The 20,595-nt window shown below is 39.9% G+C and overlaps 1 protein-coding gene across 38 annotated transcripts in view; it reads right to left on the bottom strand.

Annotated features, from left to right (window-relative positions):
• Window positions 1-20,595, bottom strand: part of KALRN (kalirin RhoGEF kinase) — a 777,940-nt gene that overhangs the window by 248,276 nt on the left and 509,069 nt on the right. For all 38 annotated transcript variants that reach the window (XM_089331826.1, XM_089331827.1, XM_089331831.1 and 35 more), the window contains 3 exons: window positions 20,070-20,179; window positions 6,070-6,139; window positions 3,715-3,804 (listed from right to left, as the gene is read on the bottom strand). In XM_089331826.1, the coding sequence (XP_089187952.1) occupies window positions 3,715-3,804; window positions 6,070-6,139; window positions 20,070-20,179 (270 nt within the window). The remainder of the gene's footprint in view (window positions 1-3,714; window positions 3,805-6,069; window positions 6,140-20,069; window positions 20,180-20,595) is intronic.

Raw genomic sequence — 20,595 nt, 5'->3', positions numbered from 1 at the left:
AGTTCTACTCCTAAGCATATATACAAGATAAATGAAAATATATTTTTACATATGGAAAACCCAATTGTACACAAGCTCATGAATTTAAAAACAAAATGTGGCATGTCCATACAACATAATAGTATTTAGCCACAAAAAGGAAAGAGGTACTGGTGCATGAAACAACATAAACTTTGAAATCCTAGTGCTAAGTGAAAGAAATCAGTCAAAAAAGATGATTATATGATTCAATTTTTATGACATGTAGAGACAGAAAGTAGATAAATGTTGCTTCAGGCTGGAGGTTTATGGTGGGGGGATGGGAAGTGATATCTAAATAACGCAGGCTTGCTTTCTGATGTGATGAAACGGTTCTAAGATTAACTGTAAGGATTGTTAAACCAATTTGTGAGCACACCAGAAAACACTGAATTATACACTGACATGTATCTGAGTTCTCTATGTATCTATGTGTCTATGTTCTCTATGAACATAGTCACTAATTTTAAAAATCTCAGATATGTAATGTGGGGAATTGCCCTCAGCTAGAATTAGTAAGAGCAACACATTAGGAGGAATACAAGAAATATTTTAAAGTTAGAATGTACAAGACTTGCTATGGGGTTATGGAAAAGGGTGAAGGAGAGGGAATAATTTAAAATTCACCCCATTTTCTGTCAACTGTCCCAGAGAGTAGTATTTTCCCCACTCATTTACCTCTTCCCTAGTGGTGTGTGGTTACAGCAGGACTTGTTCAGGATGATGGGCAAAAACAGCTGGCAACTTGTCTCTTGGGACAAACGAGCCTTTTAAATTTATTTGGGAGCTTTGGATCTCATGGAGAATACCAAGAGAATGCAGAGATTGAAACATGGTTCCAGGACTAGGAGATCACAGGCAGTAACACACTTTGGATGTTCTTCTCTCTGCCTTAAATTGGCTCTAGGAACACTGTTCTGTACGCGAAGCGGTGAGGAAGGGACTGTGCCCAGGAGCTAGACCAACCCAGCCTCAGCAATCAACAGGGCAGCAGATGCCGCACCCATATTGTTTCATGTCAAAACACGAGATCACATTCTGGATCATGCGAATGTGTGGGCCTATCTAGGATCTCAGTTTTTTGTGTTCTCTTTATAAAAATGGATAAAGAGAGACTGCCTTTATTAAGTTTTTATCTCTTTTATAGATTGAGAGCCTGGAATAGATGGTTCCCACGTATAGAATATCTATAGTATATTTAATGGAATAGAAATAAGCAACTACCAAGATTACCTTTCTGGAAAGCTTTGGGAACAAGTAGGAAAGTTTGCTGCTTTCCCTCCCCACTTCCAGGCCAGACTTGATGAACTTGTGCTAGTTTTCTGGTTTCCCTTAGCCTTCTCAATTAAACCGGGGACTCATTAGGCACTTCATCGGAAATGGGGTGAGAGAGTTGAGGTATATTTGAGTTATCAACGTTTAGAAATTGGCTTGAAATAGCGGCATAAAGAACATATGATTAAAGGAAATACAGCTTAGTGCCTGGCACTAAGATGTGTGCTTGGTGTAAGATGCATCAGGCATCCATCAGAGCACCAGGGCCTCATAGTGGAGGGCTGGCTGTGTGTATAACAGAAAGCAACACTGTTAATCGCCAAAGGCAAATCATTACAAATGTTATCAGGGTACAATGCATGGAAAGGATTTGTGCAGGAAGCACCATTTGACCTTTGAAGGATAGGAGAGTAGACCGTGAGTGTTTGTGTGTAGGAGTCACAGAACAGTGTGAGGACAGATAAGGAAGCACAAGTGTCTGAGGCATGCTCAGAGCATAGGACATGAGAAGGCCTCTCAGGATACTGTTGCTGAATAATCGAACAGAAACACCTGAAGGGAAATACATTATCAATCAGAAATTAGTGGTATAGAGCAGCTGATATGATACCCAATAAATTCTGATGCTAGTTTGGAGAAGCACTTTCCTTAGGGTTCTTCTGTTTTAGCAAATCTAGCCCCAGAAATTCCAGTTCAGAACACCTAGAGTCATTTCCATATTAATGCTCCATTAAAAAGTATTGTGTATGTTTATTCCTAGTGGAGCTTCTCCCAGTCAGGTGCCATCCTGTCACCAAGGAACAAGAGCCATGTAGTGTCATTTCTGTTATAGCCCTGTCAGGCTAGAAATATGCTTAGAGGTTTATTCTGTAAACTTGAGTGCCAGAATCATGTTTAAATGTCTGTATTCTCTAGGGGGCTTAGTATACCATCTTGTCTACAGTAGATACCCACATATGGAAGGTATGAAAGTCAGGCAGAAAGGCAAACTGATAGTCTTTGAAAACTAATGAATTTCAAGCTTTGGTCACTTCTGCTATGACTATCAGAGTAGCCATCACTGCTCTAATCTGTCACTGACCTTTCCCTTTTTCCTAATTTCATCTTTCCCTTTTGTTCATTCCTAAATCCTGCAATGACTCATTTGATTCCATTCACTTTATAGCCAAGAGTTACACCCTTTGGGGACCAGTTCTAAATAGATGTATCCCCCCATTCATCAAAAGGAATATGTTCTCAATGAAAACTAAAGAATCATTCAACATCCTCTCTTCTAACTATCTGAAGTAATTAATCACCACAAAAAAAATGAGAAAAGTTAAAGGTGATGAATATGCTAATTATGCTCACTTACTCATTACCCAATATATATGAGGTCATTTCAGAAAGTTCATGGAAAAATAGAATTAAGAATCAGTTTGTTTTGGTGGAAGATTTGGAAGCCAATGCTCCTATAAGAATGCAAATATCACACTATACTTCATAAATATATGCAAACATGATTGATCAAAAAATTAATGGAAACAAAACAAAGCCCCCAAAATCCAATAAAGAAAATAGCCCACTCTCTTCTCTTGGCTTCCATTGTAGCAGAAATGCCAAAGCCTGTCTGTATGTTTCTCTCACCAGAAGTTTTTAAAGATTCCCAATGCTTAAGGCATATCCAGGCCAACCACATGAAAATCTGGGGCATGGGATCAGGTATCAGTTTTCAAAGCTCCCAGGTGATTCTAACGTTGAAACAATTGCATTTGAAAAGTGATTTTCAAACTTCAGTGGGTGTCCAGTGGACATCTTGAAACTCAGATGATTGGGTCCCATTCCAGACACTGATTCTGTAGATCAGGAATAGGGCCCACAAATTCACATTTCTCATTCCCAGGTGAGGTTGATGTGGGTGGACCTCCGACCACATTTTGAGAACCATTAATTTGAGGGAGGGAGGTATGAAGAACAGAAACATCTTAATCAACAGCTGCATCACCGTAGTCCTCCTCTGGTCATGGGATATATGATAACTAGGTTTGATGATGAGGCATGGAAGCAAATTTGCCTTATCCAAATCACAGCAGTTGAAATGAATAGGTAAAAACAAAAGGTAAACAAATAATGTATTCTGTATACACAACTGGAAGAGAAGCACTGGAAGCTTTAAAGATAAAGAAAGAGAAATGCTAATTGCCTCACTGGATCAGTTTTTCAACTATATTCCATAAAAATGTGCAAATTATACATATTCATCAAAATTAAGAAAAACACTTCAAAAGGCAAAAACACCATAGGTTTTTTTTATCTATAAGATAAAGGTTTGGAGTGACCAGCAAAGAAAATTGAGAAACAAAGTTAAATACCCATTATCCAAAGCAAAGAAGCATTTCCACCTGGTCATCAATTGCTCAAGAATGGAAAACCACAGCTTACATCAAAGAAGGTGCCTGCGTGCTCCAGGATCAGCTGGTTGGAATCAGGCTTGTTTTTACAGTAGGTGACATACATCTGAAATTTATCTGCCTACAAAGAACAAAGACAGTAATAGATAAGCATCTATTGCTCCCTTCTGTCCACTCTGCCTTGGGCCTGGCAACTGATATACAATCAAACCCTCAAGGTGGTGCCTGGGTTTTCTGTGGCAAATGTTCTGTGTGTATCTAGCCCATGGTCTGCTGCCAGACTTTAGGATGCTGTTTTCCTTTTGGTAGGTAGATAAAGCTGGCTGAAAATGAGCTCATTCTAATAGTAGTCTGTGCCAGAAATAAATCGAAAAACCAGTGATACATCATAATGCATTCTTTTGCAGAATTTAGAAATTTTCTCCTTTTTAACATTATCTAGGATTGTGCTGCCCATCTTGAAAAAACACAGCACTTTTTCTAAAAACAAAAATCAAAGGTGAAAATAACATATGATCTCAGAGGCAGATCCACTTGTTATCCAAGTGTCTCCATTAGAGGGAGTTTGTGGGAACACGTCAGACAACTGTACCATCATTGCCAGCTTCCCAGAAGCAATGATGAGAGAAGAAAGTAGGGAGATCCCCCTGGGCAGGGTCTGGATACTGACTCCTAACCATGCTGTTACTTAAAGCCAAGAACCTCATGATTGCGTGAGAATTTACTGCTTATTTTGAAGGACCTCCAGTTTGGTCCTCACACACTTTCCCCTGGGAAAGATGTGTATATTTTGGTCACCAAGTGCTTTCCTCATTGGCAAAATGCTACCCTTCTCAGTCTTTGGACATTTGGCATGACGTCCTCTTCTGAACGGTTTCATTTATGTTGGCAGTGAGCTCCGTGCTGACACACACAGATTAACTCACTTGGTTCTCACAGACCCCTCTGCAGTGAAAGCCATCTCTATCCTTGTCCCACAGATGGGAAAACTATGGCACAAACTGGTTCAATGACTTTAAATTTCCACTGTTAGAAGGTGGTGGAGCCCAGGCATCGTGACTTTAGGCTTCTTGGTCTTAACCATTGCTTTTTAGTACATTACCAAAAACTCCCTCTACCTTCATTCTTGTACAGCACTCATATTTTAAAATGATGAGACTTAAGAAAGTCACCCTGGGGTAATTCTTGGCAAAAGGTGTTTATTTTGTGTAGTCACCCAGGGTTTTATGACAACAATTTTAGGGGCTATATACTACGTAGGAGGTTATTCCTCATTCTAAGAGATGACCATAAATCACACTTAACGTTGATTATAAAGAAAATCTCCAAATCGTATGAAACAGGATCTTTAAAAATTACTTAATGGTCAATCTTGTTTTCCTCTGGCTGTGCAAGGGATCATAAACTATTGGTTAGCATTCATATAAGCTGGGCACTGACTCATGTATTTAGAGGTGGAACACAGAACAAAGTAAATGCCAGAATGAGACTTCCTGAAGAAACGAAAGTATGTTTGAAGCAATCATCAAGATCTCATGTAGACAATGTGTGTCTGGGAGTCAGTCCTTAGTCTGCAGGACTTGTAGTGATGTTTATTACCTGTCAGTGGACTAGTTAACCTTCTATCTCATCTGGGATATTCTCATCTTTAAAATACAAAACCGAACCAGAGCCCTGCCTACCCCATAAAGGTGGTGACAGCACAAACTCTGAGTTGTGAGCACATTTTGAAAGGGAATCAGTACACTTGGAAAGGAAGTTATAATTAGGTAATTATTAAAAAGTACAATTCCTGTCCCTGGGCACACAGTTCCATGTTCAGTTGTCCTCAGTGTCCCGAATGGACTTCCCTGAAGATCAGTAATGTGCACTGGAGATGCTAATGAAGATTAATGCTTCAGTTTACACGATTAGCACCTGGTACCCATGACAACAGTGCCAACAATGAGGGTAGTGGACACCAATTTTGTAGGTCAGAATTGGGATACCCTAGGAGTCTGTTCCCTGTTAAGGAAGAACATATAACCAGTGGTTAGGTGGCTTCCAAGAGTTCTAATTCACTACTCCACATCCAGAAAGAATAATGAGTATAACTAGTGGACTGAGCCAGTTTGGTTCTTCTACCATGGGTGGTAGTCTTGTTCCACTGTCCTAAACAATTTTAGAAAGTTCTTAGAGAATGCAAGGTGGAGCTTAAACATAACATCTAAGGGCTGGACCCCAGAGGGATGGGTCATTTCTCGCAGATTTACTTGTAATCCCCTTTGCAGCTGCTTGCCCTGTGTGAGACCACCAGTGACACCAATATTCAGTCCAGACCCAGAGTAGTGGTACCATGTGTGCCCCTGGAAGCATGGATAATGGAGGAGGAGTTCAGGTTGGTTACCCAGGTAACGAAGCAGTGTCCCACATCCTCAGGCAGCTGCTCGTACTTCTCCAGCTCTTTGAGGAAGATGCTGCAAGGAGAGAGAAAGGCTGCATCAGAGCCCTCTGCACACTGGCCCCTTACCCTTGGCAGATACATCCCAGGACCTCCAGCAGAGGCCTGAAGTGCAGGTAGCACTGAATGCTGTATATGCTATACTGTTTCCTATACATACATATCTATGATACAGTTTAATTTAGAAACTAGACAGACAGTAAGAAATCAACAACTAAAGATAAAAGAGAACAATTCTAACAAAGCATTCTGATACAAGCTATGAAAATGTGGCCTCTCTTTTCCTTTCTCAAATGCCATGGGATGGGTAGCATATATAGTGTGTATATATGATGACATACTGGGCAGGACAAAGAGGGACAGGTCAAGATTTCACCACGCTGTTCAGAACAGCACACAATTTAAAACATGAATTATTTCTGAAACCACCGAAACCATGGAAAGTGAGACCACAGGTGGGGGGGGGCATGGGTCTAAGAATAATACTACTGTAAACTTTCAATTATTTACATGTGGCTTTTTCATTCTATAACTGACATGTGGCAAGGTATCATTTTTAATATGTTAGGATGAATTTCATTAAAATGTACATTAATTGATTAATTAATGCTACTTAAAGTAATATTATTTACCTTAGGGACTCAACACTTCTTGGATGAAAATAATGAAATACTGTACTAGTGTTAGGCCTTCCATTTTTATCAGAAACTATGAACCTAATTTTTTAGACAAGTAATCTAAGCACATGGTAAATATTTTAAATAATAGAGATACCAAAAAGAATAAAATAACATCCACAATCTGAGAGATAAAGTAGAAGAAAATTTACTTTTACATTGGATTATTTCTAGTTCTTAGCCTTCTTCTTCCACTCATACACAGTTTATGCTAAAAACTAAGAATTCAATTTAATGCTTTATAATAAAGACATCAATAAGAAAGGAAATTTAATGGAGGAAAAAGTCATAAAATACCCCAAAGCTGAGTTGAATTACTGCTGAATTATCTTCCAGGGTGGATATCTAGGCCATGGAGAAATAATTCTAATGACTTCAAATTAATGTATTAAACAATTGATTTGAGTTTGGAGGATATAAGATGCTAAGAAGCCAGCATTACTGGAATGAAACCTGCTTTTTAAAAATTGCACAAAGTTTTTCAAATAAAAAATAACTTGAAGTTTTGGGGACTCATACTGATAGAAATGGAAAATGCTATAATCTTTACAAAAAGGAATTTGACATTATGAAAACCACAACTGTTCTTATATTTTGACTGCGCAATTTTTAAAGACTTATTTATTTATTTGAAAGGCAGAGTTATAGATAGAGGGAAAGACAGAAGGAGGAGTGGACAGAGAATCTATTTTCCATCTGTTGGTTCACTCTCTAAATGGCCATAACAGTTAGGGCTGGACCAGTTGGAAGCCAGGGGCCTGGAACTCCATCCAGGTCTCCCATTTGGGGGCCAAACACTTGGGTCATCTTCTACTACTTTTCCAGGCACATTAGCAGGAGTTGGATTGGAAGCAGAATAGCTGGGACTCGAACTGGTGCTAATATGGGATGTTGGTGTCATGCAGCAGTGGCTTAAGCCACTGTGCCATGATACTGGCCCCCAATTCCAAAATTTTAATTCTAGAAAATTTCCTATAGTTACATCTACACTTGTAAGATAGCATTCATATGAATATCAACAGTGACAATGTTCATAATGGCAAAAGATGGTGTATATGAACAAAGTATTTACACTGTAGTACATCTACTGAACTGAATACTGTGTAGCTATTTAAAAAAATGGCCACATTCTCTGTTTTCCTGGGGAAGGTCTCCAGAGCAAGCTAGTGTACAGAAAGCAAGGTATAGCCGGCGCCACAGCTCACTAGGCTAATCCTCTGCCTTGCGGCACCGGCACACCGGGTTCTAGTCCTGGTTGGGGCTCTGGATTCTGTCCCAGTTGCCCCTCTTCCAGGCCAGCTCTCTGCTGTGGCCAGGGAAGGCAGTGGAGGATGGCCCAAGTCCTTGGGCCCTGCACCACTGGGAGACCAGGAGAAGTACCTGGCTCCTGCCATTGGATCAGTGTGGTGCACCGGCCGCAGCGCACCGGCCGCGGCGGCCATTGGAGGGTGAACCAACGGCAAACGAAGACCTTTCTCTCTGTCTCTCTCTCTCACTGTCCACTCTGCCTGTCAAAAAATAAAAAAAATAAAAAAAAAAAAACAAAAAAAAGAAATATTCTTTAAAAAAAATGCAAGGTATAGAAGATTGTCCATCATATGTTACCTCTTATAAAGGAATATACATTATTATTTCCAATCCAAGAAACCAATAAAAATCATTACCATAGAACTAGAGAAGGAACAGAGCAGAAGATATTGGTAGGGAAGATTTATCAAGGTTTACTTTTTCTATTTAATTTCTATTTTTACAATCATGTGAATGAATTACCTACAAAAATTAAAACATATAAAGTGGTTCTGCATTATTCCACTGCTTAATGCTGCCATAGGAAAAACATAAATTTTATTTGGCTTATTTTGCTTGGCTCCTATTGTCCACACACTTAGGCATATCTTGTAATTAATTACAAGTATTATAAATTTTATTTATGTATTGCTTATGCTTCCCTCCAGTGACATAGTAAGATGTTATTTTGGAGTTTAAAAAGGATATACACATCATTAAAAATATTTGGAAAGTTCTATTTGGCGGGATCATAGATGAAGTTTTTCTTTGTTCCTCTGTAATTTAAATATTTCTATAATAAATTGGCATTATTTTATTAATAAGATAAAAGTCATTTAAAATATTTGGTTTTGGGGCTGTGTTGTGGGACAGTGGGTTAAGCCACTACTTGTGATGCTGGCATCCCATATTAGAGAGACAAGTTTACGTCTTGGCTCCTCTGTTTACAATGCAGCTCCCCGCTAATGCACCTGGGAAGCAGCAGATAGTAGTCCGAGTACTTGAGTCCCTGCCACCCAAGTGGGAGACCAGGATGGAGTTCCCGGATCCTGGCGTCGTCCTTGTCCAGCCCCTGCTGTTGCGGCTTCTTGGAGAGTAAACCAGCAGATGAAACATCTAAATTCCTCTCTCTGTCTTCTTCCCTGCCTCCCTCTCACTGCCTTTCATATAAATTAGTAAATCTTTAAAACTATATATTTGATAGCAGTCATCCTTCCCCTAATGTGTAAATTTTAGAGTATGTTGACCTGAATCATGGAGCAGGAGTAATTAAAAATGCAATGTGAGGCTTAGAAATGCTAACTTGTAGGGCAAATTTAGTGTTAAAAGGCATTACATTAACTGATACTTTGAAAAGCACTGCAGGTAACACAATTTAATATGTATTTAATATACCTTCTAAAATATAAATGTAATAACTGAGGATCAAGCTTGGTTCAAGTCCCAAAAGGAGATATACTTTTTTGTTTCAAAGAAAACAATCCGGTTCATCACCACATACACAGAGGAGATATATATATTGTGTATACATATACCTACATATATATGTATATACATATGGATTCATATGTGTATATATATATACATATAATAATATATTTAACTTTTTCACCACCTGGACCTAAATTCTACTTAGTCTTTTTTTTTTTATAAGGAACACTAAATTACATAATATGCAACGTAATCTGAAGCAGCTTTTCAGAATGAATGAGATATCCTTTATCCTTCATATTTCTCACACCAGCCTTCAACATGAATCTCTGTAAAGACACTGCACGGAGACCCAGTTCTGAGCCAGGATGGGCTGAGCAGCACCTGAGGGACAGACTCAGCTGGCTGGCAAGTGGGGCTACAAAATGTGATGAGCCATTACAGGACACAGACTGGTGGGAGAACACAGAGTTTTAAAGGAAAGAGGACCAAGAGGAGAGAGATCTTGGATGAGATGGTGAGGAGAAAGGGGACAAGCTGGAGGCCCCAGGCCCTGAAGATAAATGTTCTCAGCTTGTAGGGTGTCAGGACATCTTCACTCCCCTGAACACTGACTCAAATGCAATACAGGTCATTCTCCTTTGAAAATAGTCAAATTAAAGGTAAAACAGCTTGGATTGTGACTCTGCACAAAGGATATAAAATCGCAGTTTTTGGGTCAGATGTTCCAAGGTCATCTATGATGTCTCAGAGAGTTTTACTGTTTCCATGACTTATGACTCAACAGTCAACTGGCCTGATCACTTCACATAAATTTTAAACAAACAGTGGTCCTTATAGCTACAGAATTGATAATCCATGTATAGGAAGACAGTGCTAGCAATTTTCCTAACCATGCTGGTGACTTAGAGTAACACCATGACTTGTGATAGCAGTTACCAAAAACTCATGGGAAAATGCTTAGCTTAAAATTCTCAGGAAATGAAAACACTACAAATTGAATTAAATGCATGGCTTAAGGCCTTTCTATACAACGAAGATTTTACCAATAGCCACTGAGAGTTCACCTTCCCGCTATCCCAGATCTCACCTTCATTTGCTCCTACAACCAAGCCCGAGGTGAAGAACCACACTTCACATGAGCTCACAGCTATAGGGGTCTCCCAATGCCTCATTTTCCTCATATTTAAGTAACTACCTTGTGCAGTTATGAAGATTTAATATATACACACTGTTAAAGATCCCAGTTGAGGGCTTTGTGCAACAGTAGGAACTAAATAAACAATTGTTCTTCAGGATCTATTGCTTCTCAGTCATAATGAACTCATCTTTTCTTAGATAAACACACATATCACACACTCTTCCCAAATCCTGTTCATTTACACCTTAGGGGCTTCCCTCACCAAGCCCCTGTTGAAAAGTCTATAGTAGGTTCCCTTCTCCTAAACCAAATCTCAGCACACATCTTGGTTGGGTGTTTATACAAGACTTCAATTCCAAGATCACCTATCATTTAAGTTCTGGAAACCCTGGGTTAAGCTGGGTTCTTTACTGTAGCACTTCCAAAATGTTACAACATAATGAGGTACCTTGTGAACCTCTGCGGCAGACACAGCATATGATGCTTCTGAACTTCTTTGCAGCTGCAACATCTCTGGGCAACCATCAGACTTTGTCTCAAGGAACATTCTTGGAAAACCCTATTGAGTACTCGCTACACCTGCCTGTGCATTTCCCTTGAGGTTAGGATCTGGGCATCTGCACTGGGAGAAAAGCTTCCTAGGTAATTCTAATGTGTTTGGTTCTTACCTGGGCATCTCAGGGCAGATGCTCCAGATTCCAGCATGTTCCTGGCTGGCAAACCCTACATCTTCTCTAAAGGATTTCACTTAGGGGGAAATAACTAAGAGCTAAAATAAATATTTAGTGTGTGTTGGGCATATCAATTCACAAGTTTGAGGAAGATATTCACTACCTTTTGAATGTCACTGTTGAAGGTAAGTGGTGATAATAAATTCTATTTTGCTTTTTAGTCTGAAGCTTATGAAAATGACAGCCTGGATGAGCCTGATCAACCTCATTCCACCAAACTTCAAAAATGCATGATGAGCTTAAATTAAAGCGCAATGTCACAACACTCTCCACATATAACAAAATGTTCCACCTCAGCTGTTCTACAGGGATTCCTCAACCCTCACTATTTCAATAATTACATGTAAAACATTGTGGAAAAACAAGCTAAGTAAGTAATCTCTATGAATGGGGTTCCTGCAGAGATGAACACAACTTTTAAAGAAACATTAAATCTAATCAATGCCATTAGCCCATTAAGTCATTATGATGCAATATATTATACAGTTACTTTATGTGGAAAATGCTTCCCTCTGGCTTTGTACAGAATCCTGGGAAAAGAAGCATGTCTTGATACAAACTTTTCTGAGTTTTGTCGCTGAGTATTATGGAGACAGCACATTCCAAATGTACTCTGACTCACTTTGTAAATTAGGTCTATAGTTTCGTGGCTTCCAGGGGGGCTCACAACCCTCCAGTAGACAATCTTTACATCCAGGATATATCTGGAACTAAAGGGGACCTCCCATTGGATGATCTTGTGTGTGCACAGGCGTGTTGGAATGTCAGCAGTGGTGAGAAGCGGAAGGATGGGGGCCAAAGAAAGGGGTGAAAGAGGAACAACGAGGAGCAGACAGAACATTTAAGGTGAGAAGTAGGGTGGGGAGGAAGGTACCATGCTCACTTACTTTCAGTAGGTCCAGAACATTGCCTCCTGACCAATCAGGGCTGGGTTACTGCTTTCATACAAGAGAGCTAGTGACTAGTTTGAAAGAATCCATTAATGAACAGGCATATTCAGGCCTTAGAATATAAGTGGCCTTAGATTGCAGAGACTAAGGCAGCTGGTTAGCACACTGCAGCAGAAACCAAGCTAATGGAAAGTCACGTGCACGCAGAAGGTGTTAGATTACTCTTGGGACAGTTCCAGCACAGTTTGATCAACTGGGCTGAGCCATGGAAATCACTTGGTTCTGTCCCTTCATTTCACACCAAAAATGTTAGTCTGGGATAGAAATGCAGTGCCAGCATCCCATATGGGTGCCAGTTCGAGTCCTCACTGCTCCACTTCCTATCCAGCTCTCTGTCATGGCCTGAGAAAGCAGTAGAAGATGGCCCAAGTCCTTGGGTCCCTGCACCCACGTGGGAGACACAGAAGAAGCTACTGGCTCCTGGCTTCTGATCGGCTCAAGTGAACCAGTGGATGGAAAACCTCTCTCTCTCTCTGCCTCTCTACAACTCTGCCTTTCAAATAAATAAATAAATAAATAAATATTTTAAAAAATTGTACCACAACCAAAGTTAAAAGACAACTGGAAACAAATATTTACATCTCATATTATCAACAAAGAACTACCCCCCCCCACTACAAAGAGCTCCTAGTAATTGCATAAAAAATCAACAACTCAGTAGAAAAATGAAGCAAGCACAGGATTCCCCAAAACAGAAATATAACTGGCCCTTCAACAACAGACCAGAGGCTCGGCCCCCTCCTGGTGAGATACAGAGGGTTTAATATGATGGTTAAGAGGACCCTCTAAATCTTAGTGGAGATTTTATGAAAACGTTATTACTTACTTAGACTTATATATGATCATTTTTCCAAATAACTAAAAAGGAAGCAATTCAGATTTAACTGAAGGCAGTGTGCATTTTAAACAAAAGGATGTCCTTACCAAAGCTGCATATCTAACAATGGAACTTAAGGATTTCCTTGACTTAAAAGTTCTAATTTAGGTAAAATGGGAAGACTGCAAGACTGCATCAACAAAACCATTACCATTTGCGGGGTCTCTTTATGAAATAAATATTTTTCTGAGTGCTCCAGGAACATTTAGCAAAATGCAATAGAAATGAGTCTAGTTCTTCTGAGGATAAACAAATTTCATGATCTTTTTATTCAGGTCTGTAGGAAAGAGATGTGCATAAAATGGGGAGGGTGGAAGGCAAAACTAAGGATCATTCCACTTAAACCTCCACTCTGCAGTAAAATCACTGTTTATAGATATTAAATTCTATACACTGAATTGTTATATATAGAACTCTTGGTGCTTGAGAATTTCTCCATTCAATATTTATGCTTTACATCTTTTAAGATGTTATTTATTTGAGAGACACAGAGATAGAGACAGAGCTCCCACTTGCTAGTTTGCTCCCCCAAATACCCGCAACAGCAGGGGCTAGGCTCAATCCAGGTCTTCTACTTGGGTGGCAGGAACCCAACTTCTTCTACCTCAGAGGGTTTGCATTAGCAGAAAGCTGGAATCAGGAGCTAGAGCAGGGAATCAAACCCAGGTACTCAGATATGGATCACAGGCATCTTAACTGCTAGGCTAAACACTCACACCATCCATTCAATATCTACAAAGACAAACAGATCACGTACACTCGATTTAGATGCCATTTTTCAAAATGGTACCATTTAGATGGATAAATACTACCTAGCAGAGGTATGTAACATATCTACCAATCAACTTTTGGTGTAGGTACTAATTTCCTAGGGACTGAACTAATTAGGTTATCTAGGTAGTGTTACTTAGTCTGCCCCCCACCTTCAATCTTTCAGTCTCTAATACACTTTATCTGTAATAAAATTGTATCTTGGATAACCTGAGTTATGCATTAGAAATGAGAGGAGTATGTTTCTCTGTTGAATAGTACTTAACTGAAACTTCAGAAACATCTGAACAACTGGGGTTAAAAAGAATCATTTGGGGCAGACGTTGTGGCATGGTGGATGAGTTGCCAGCTGCAATGCTGGCAACCCATGTTGGAGTCCTGGCTGTTCTGCTTCCTATCCAGCTCCCTGCTAACGCACTTGCCACAGCAGCAGAAGACAGTCTAAGTACTTGGTCCCCTGCCACCCAAGTAGGAGACCTGGATGGTATTACTGTCTCTTGGCTTCACAGTCCGTCTATTGTGGGAATGAACCAGCAGATAGAAGATTTCTCTCTTTGTCTCTCTTCCTCTCTCTATCACTCTGTCTTTCAAATAAATAAAAACTAATCTATCTTTTTTAAAAATAACACTTTGATATTTTCAGACTAAAACGTGACCATTTAGGGGGTAGATTAAGATAGCAGAATTGGGAGGGAGCTTGCTGTTCGAGTCAAGGAGAAAACAGTTTTAAAAAAGTGAGAAGAGTACAGTCTCAGGGAAGAGTTAGGGAGAAACAGCAGAGAAAACTCTACATAAATTGGAGAAACACAGTAGACCCAAGTGGAGGGTGAAGACTCACACAACTTAAGATCCCACCAGCTGAGAACCTCTGCACCAGCGTTGGAGAGCAAGGTGAGACCAGATTGCAGCAGCCCAAGCCACTGGCGAAAAAGCTTCAGGAAGAGCCTAGAGGGAATCCAGCTTGGAACCCCATAGGGGACAGTGTACCCACCAAACTAGAGAAAAAACCAAGGAGGGCCACGTTTTCTCTTTCCCCGATCATCCTGCAAAGGCATCCTGTAACAAGCTGACAGAGAGCAGGTGCCATTTTGGACATACCTAACAGCTGCACCAGCTCGTGTCCGCACCCAGCAACCAGCCAAGCAGAGACTCCTGAGTCTGGTGGGGAGAATAGACAGGGTGCTGGGTGCTCGTGACTGTGGGAGGTTTGTGTGCCAGGACTGTGGAAACACTGAGGCTGCATGGGAGGACTTAGGGTGTGATGTGGGCACTGGGCATTCACTGTGGGAGGCTCCACATGATCAAGGCCCCCTGGTTACCTGGCGAGAGACATTTCTAGGGGATCTGAGCTTATACTGAGGACTGTACAGATCCTTTGTGTGGTCCTTGTGTCAGAGAAGACAATATACTCACTGGGGCTAGCACCCAGGCACTGGTCTCCTTTGAGGACAGGAGCTCAGCTGAGTCTATGCCAAAAGACAAGAAGAAACATCCCCTCTGATTAAAAAAAAAAAAAGGGAGATTTACCATCCCAAACCTCGGTGTGTCACTTCAGACATGCCCTTCATCCTAGAGCACTGAACAGAGCTCCCTTGCTACTCCCACCACATGCCTCTAGGAATTCTCTGAAAGCAGACACTATGATAATCCAATCAGATGAAGTGCAAAGATAAAAGCCACCACAGCAAAAAAATCAAAGAAACCAATGAGTACCCCCACAAATGCCAAATAACAAATGCACCAATCCAAGAAGCAAGAACAAGGAAGACAACATGACACACCCAAAAGAACACAACACTGCAATACTAGATTGTGAAGATGATGAGCTTGAATGCCAGAAATGGAATTCAAAAAATTGATCACAGAATTACTTAGAAATAATCAGAAGCAAATGCACGAAGTAATGAAATCCTTACATGACATGAAAGAAAATTTTTCACATGAAGTTGAGATTTTAAAGAGAAATCAAAATGAAATCTTGGAAAAGAAGAATTCAATAGAACAAATAAAAAATACAGTGGAGAGTCTTAACAATAGAATCGACAAAGGAGAAGAAAAAATATCCCACTTAGAAGACAAAGCACAGGAAATTCTACAGTCAGACCAAACACAAGAATAAGAAATTGGAAAACTAAAAAACACTGTTGGGAATCTACAGGGTACTATCAAATGACCCAACATATGGGTTCTAGGAGTTCCTGAAGATGTGGAAAGAGAGTAAAAATTAGAAAGCCTTTTTAGTGAAATAATAACAGAAAATTTCCCCAATTTGGAGAAAGAAAGGGACATCCATATACAGGGAGCACATAAAATTCCTGAGACATGATCAGAAAATATCTTCACCATAACACACTGTAATCAAACTCTCCACAGTAAAACATAAAGAAAAGATTCTAAAATGTGCACAAGACTGAACACCAAAAAGGAAACCTGTTGAAGTGAAATGGACACTATGAGAAACGGTGACTTGATCAGCATAGCCCTGACTGTTAATGAACAATTTAATACGTTATCCCTCTTAGTATTTTTTTTGTCTGTTCTACTTAATACTACTGATTTAATTCTGTAATTAACACACAGTTATTCTTAAGTGTTGAAATTTAACTGAAATGTGATCCCTGTTAAATATAAGAGTGGGAATAAGAGTGGGAAGAGATGTACAATTTGGGACATGCTCAAGCTGACTTGCCCCAAATGGTAGAGTTAGAAACATACCAGGGGATTCCAATTCAATCCCATCAAGGTGGCATGTACCAATGCCATCTCACTAGTCCAAGTGATCAATTTCAGTTCACAATTGATCATAATGATAGGACTAAGAGTCAAAGGGATCACATAAACAAGTCTAGTGCCTGCTAATACTAACCGATAGAATAAATAAAGGGGAGAGTGATGCAACATGGGAAGCGAGATACACAGCAGACTCATAGAATGGCGGATGTCCTAAACAGCACTCTGGCCTCAGAATCAGCCCCAAAGTAATTCAGATCCAGCTGAAAAGCCCATGAGAGTATTTCAGGCATGGAAAGCCAAGACACTCTGGCAAACAACACAACAACAACAACAACAACAACAACAACAAAAAACCACCTAAATGAAAGATCTCTGTGAGTGAGATCCCAGGGAGGAGAGAACGTCCACTTTGACTATGACCTTGTCTAAATATGATCAGAGTTGGTGAACTCAAAAGGCTTCCATAGCCTTGGAAACTCATGACTGGAGCATAGGGAGATTAGTGATTCCATAAACAGGAGTGTCAATTTGTAAAGTCAACAACAGGAGTCACTGTGCACTTACTCCTCATGTAGGATCTCTGTCCTTAATGTGCTGTACATTGAGATTTAATGCTATAACGAGTACTCAAACAGTATTTTTCACTTTGTGTTTCTATGTGGGTGCAAACTGTTGAAATCTTTACTTAATGTATACTAAACTGATCTTCTGTATATATAGAAAATTGAAAATGAATCTTGATATGAATGGAAGGGGAGAAAGAGCGGGAAAGGGGAGGGTTGCAGGTGGGAGGGAAGTCATTGGGGGGGGGAGCCAATGTAATCCATAAGCTGTACTTTGGAAATCTATATTCATTAAATAAAAGTTAAAAAAAAATGTGCACAAGAGAAACAGCAGATTATTTTCAGAGGATCTCCAATTAGACTCACAGCAGACTTCTCATCAGAAACCCTACAGGCTAGGAGAGAATGGCAAGATATAGTCGAAGTCTTAAATATAATTATGCTATATTGTAATACTGTAGCTCTACTGGGCCCTACCGTAGGACAGATGGAACATGGTTTGCATCAATACTGAGCAGTCTCTGACCACTAGGATTTCTTTGGTTTTATTGACTACTTTTTGTGTGTGTGTGTGGTTTATGTCTTCTTTCTTCTCAGGTTTTTTCTTTATGTTGCTGATATCAAACTATTTGCTAAACTTACCAATTCTTATTTGCTACTTCTGTATTGCTATGGGCATGGAAACCATATAACCAACAGGGAAAGGGTCTGTTACAGGACAGAAAGACGCAACTGTGAAAAGACAAGAACTTTACCTTTGTGACATCTCTTTTGTTGCTAAGAGGTTAGCTTATATTTTTATCTTGTTTCTTCATGATGCCCTAAATAGTTAATGGGCTAGGTAGCTGTGTTCTGAGAGCTAAATGTATTCCTCCATTTATAGAACCCAGCATTCTATAGGTTAAATTTCATCTTTTAAAGGGTTTCTTAAAAAATATTTTGTAAGTGATGGGTGGATTTTTAGCTCTTCATAAAACTTCAGAGCTGTTTGCCTTGGTTTGCTAGAGTATAACACGAAGCCAGAGTAAGATGGGTGGTAATCTTCACTTTTTCCCTTTATAAATGGATTTGGCAAAAGTAGCAGGCAGTGCCTGAATTCCATGCTTAGTCAATATGTAAGAATATGGGGATTGACTAAGCCAAAAGATTGTAAGTCAGAGAAGTAAAGTAACACGACTTGCTGTTTGCCAGCGCAATGTCTTCTCAGATATCCTCGGGGGATGGGATAGATTGAGCTGGGCTCAGGTCATAGAACCTGGGATCCATGGTCAAGAATGGCTTTATTGGGATTGTATTAAAGATAGGCATGTGGACAGATTGTTTTTATGTCTGGAGATTCCAGACAAACCAAATAAGGAGTGTTAAATTTGTGATAAAAAAAAAAGGACCATGAACTTTTATTAACTATCCAAGAAGGTCAGAAGGGTCTTTTTACCCCCTTTATAATAGATCATTCCTTGATCTGACAGGGTTAGCATACATGGGAGACACAGATTTTCTTTTGTCTTTAGGTTGATGTAATTTGATGATACAGCAGGGATTTAGTCATCAGGAGTCGATGAGAGCAGTGACTTTCTGTGCCATATTTGGACCTCTCAGAGCCCAGGATCTTTTTACACTCAACTTTCCTTTGCCTCTTGGTCACTCTCAGCACTGGGATATACTGAGGTCTGATTTTCCAGAGCTAGGCTGTCTAATATGGTGGCCACTCACCATTCGTGGACATTTAAATCTAAATTTATAAAAATTAAATAAATTAAAAACTCAGTCCTTCATTATTCACATTTCAAGTGTTCAGCAGCATCAGATACATAGTGGCTGCTGAATGGGACAGTGCAGAAGAAGAACACTGCTTTCGTTGTAGAGAGCTCCCTCAGACAGAGCTGTGCCAGGGACTTGTGCAAGGTGGCTGCCACCCCTCTGCACATGGCCTCCTCGCGACTTCTCAAAGCTGACTGTTCTATCTCCTGGGTTTCCACTTAGCTCAGAAAAAAAAAAAAAACATGATTAGCCTGGCTTGGTGCCTCTTTGCAACAGGATCCTGAGGGAGCTTGAGGACTTTATGCCAGTATTCTGCCTCCTGTCTTGAGAGTCCCTTTATTTGTATTTTGGAAACTAGGTTGTCATCTTTGGTTGTTTCCATAATAAATCTTATAAATGCCCTTGTTGACTCTCTACTAGCAATAAATGTGTTTTGTATACTGTGAAAAAGATTCCTAAATCAAATTAGAGGTGGGAAAAAATGAGTTGTAAGGCTTTAGGGCTCTGTGACTCTATTTATTTCCACAAAACACAGAGTGTCAATTAGGTTCTCCTCTATATGCTGTAAAGATATTTGTTTTGCTAAGAACTCTGATTATTTATTTATTTTAATCGTTGTTGTTTAATTAAAGGTCAGAATGATAGGATAGTTGAGGATGGAGGAACTATTTAGGTTGACAAAAAACTTCTACCACAAGGTAGAAACATTAACTTCAGATGAATTGTAATGTGTGGGTTTCCCATAAGCTTTAGTGAGGGCAAGCTACGTTTGTTTACTGGTAACTTTTCTGATTGGGGATGTAAGAATGCTGCCAGTCTAGTCTCTGCAGAGAACTGGAGAGGGACATTGAGGGATACTTGACATCATCCCCCACTAGGAAGTCTGGACAACAGTGAGAAAGCAGCTGCCTAAGAAAACTGACCAGACAAGTCTTCCTCGGGCGCGGTTTACCAAGTAGCTTGGATCGCTTGTTGAGAAGCCTGTTCTCTGTATTTATGGCCCTGCAACCTTGCACCAACCTACTTGTTGTGAAAATCGTAGATCTCCTGGATGTTTCCAAAGATGATGTGCTCTTTATTGAGGATCCCAGGGGGGATCTCCTCCACACCACTGGTCATTTCCCACAGGTAGGTCTGTAAGACAGCAACAGTGTGGTCATTGGCAAGCAGTGCCACATGCAATACTGACAGCACAAGCAGCCTCACGCTTGTGGGTGACACTCAGACCAGAAATGCTTATAGAGCTTAGAAAAATAAATGTTAATCAAGCAGAACAGAAGGAAATAAAATCTGAACGTTTCATCATCCCAAACTTTACCAAGAACACAAACCCTGTTAACACTCTTGTTATTTACTAAATGTGCTTGGGCTTGAGTGTGTGTATGTGAGTGTGAGTGTGTATAAGTGTGCATACATGGTAGGTCAGATCCAATCTGAGCTCACTGGTTTTTATTTTTGAATTGATGTACCTATATACTTTTTTTGTTTGTTTGTTTGGTCTAACTATAGTCTGAGAAAAGTTTAAACTTTCTTTTCAAAAACACTTTAAA

Source organism: Oryctolagus cuniculus, chromosome 4 (assembly GCF_051225735.1).
Source record: "Oryctolagus cuniculus isolate XC-2025 breed Fujian yellow rabbit chromosome 4, ASM5122573v1, whole genome shotgun sequence".
In the NCBI taxonomy this organism is placed as follows: Eukaryota; Metazoa; Chordata; class Mammalia; order Lagomorpha; family Leporidae; genus Oryctolagus; species Oryctolagus cuniculus.
Note: the sequence above shows the minus strand (reverse complement) of the source record. Positions and strands in the feature narration are given on the sequence as shown.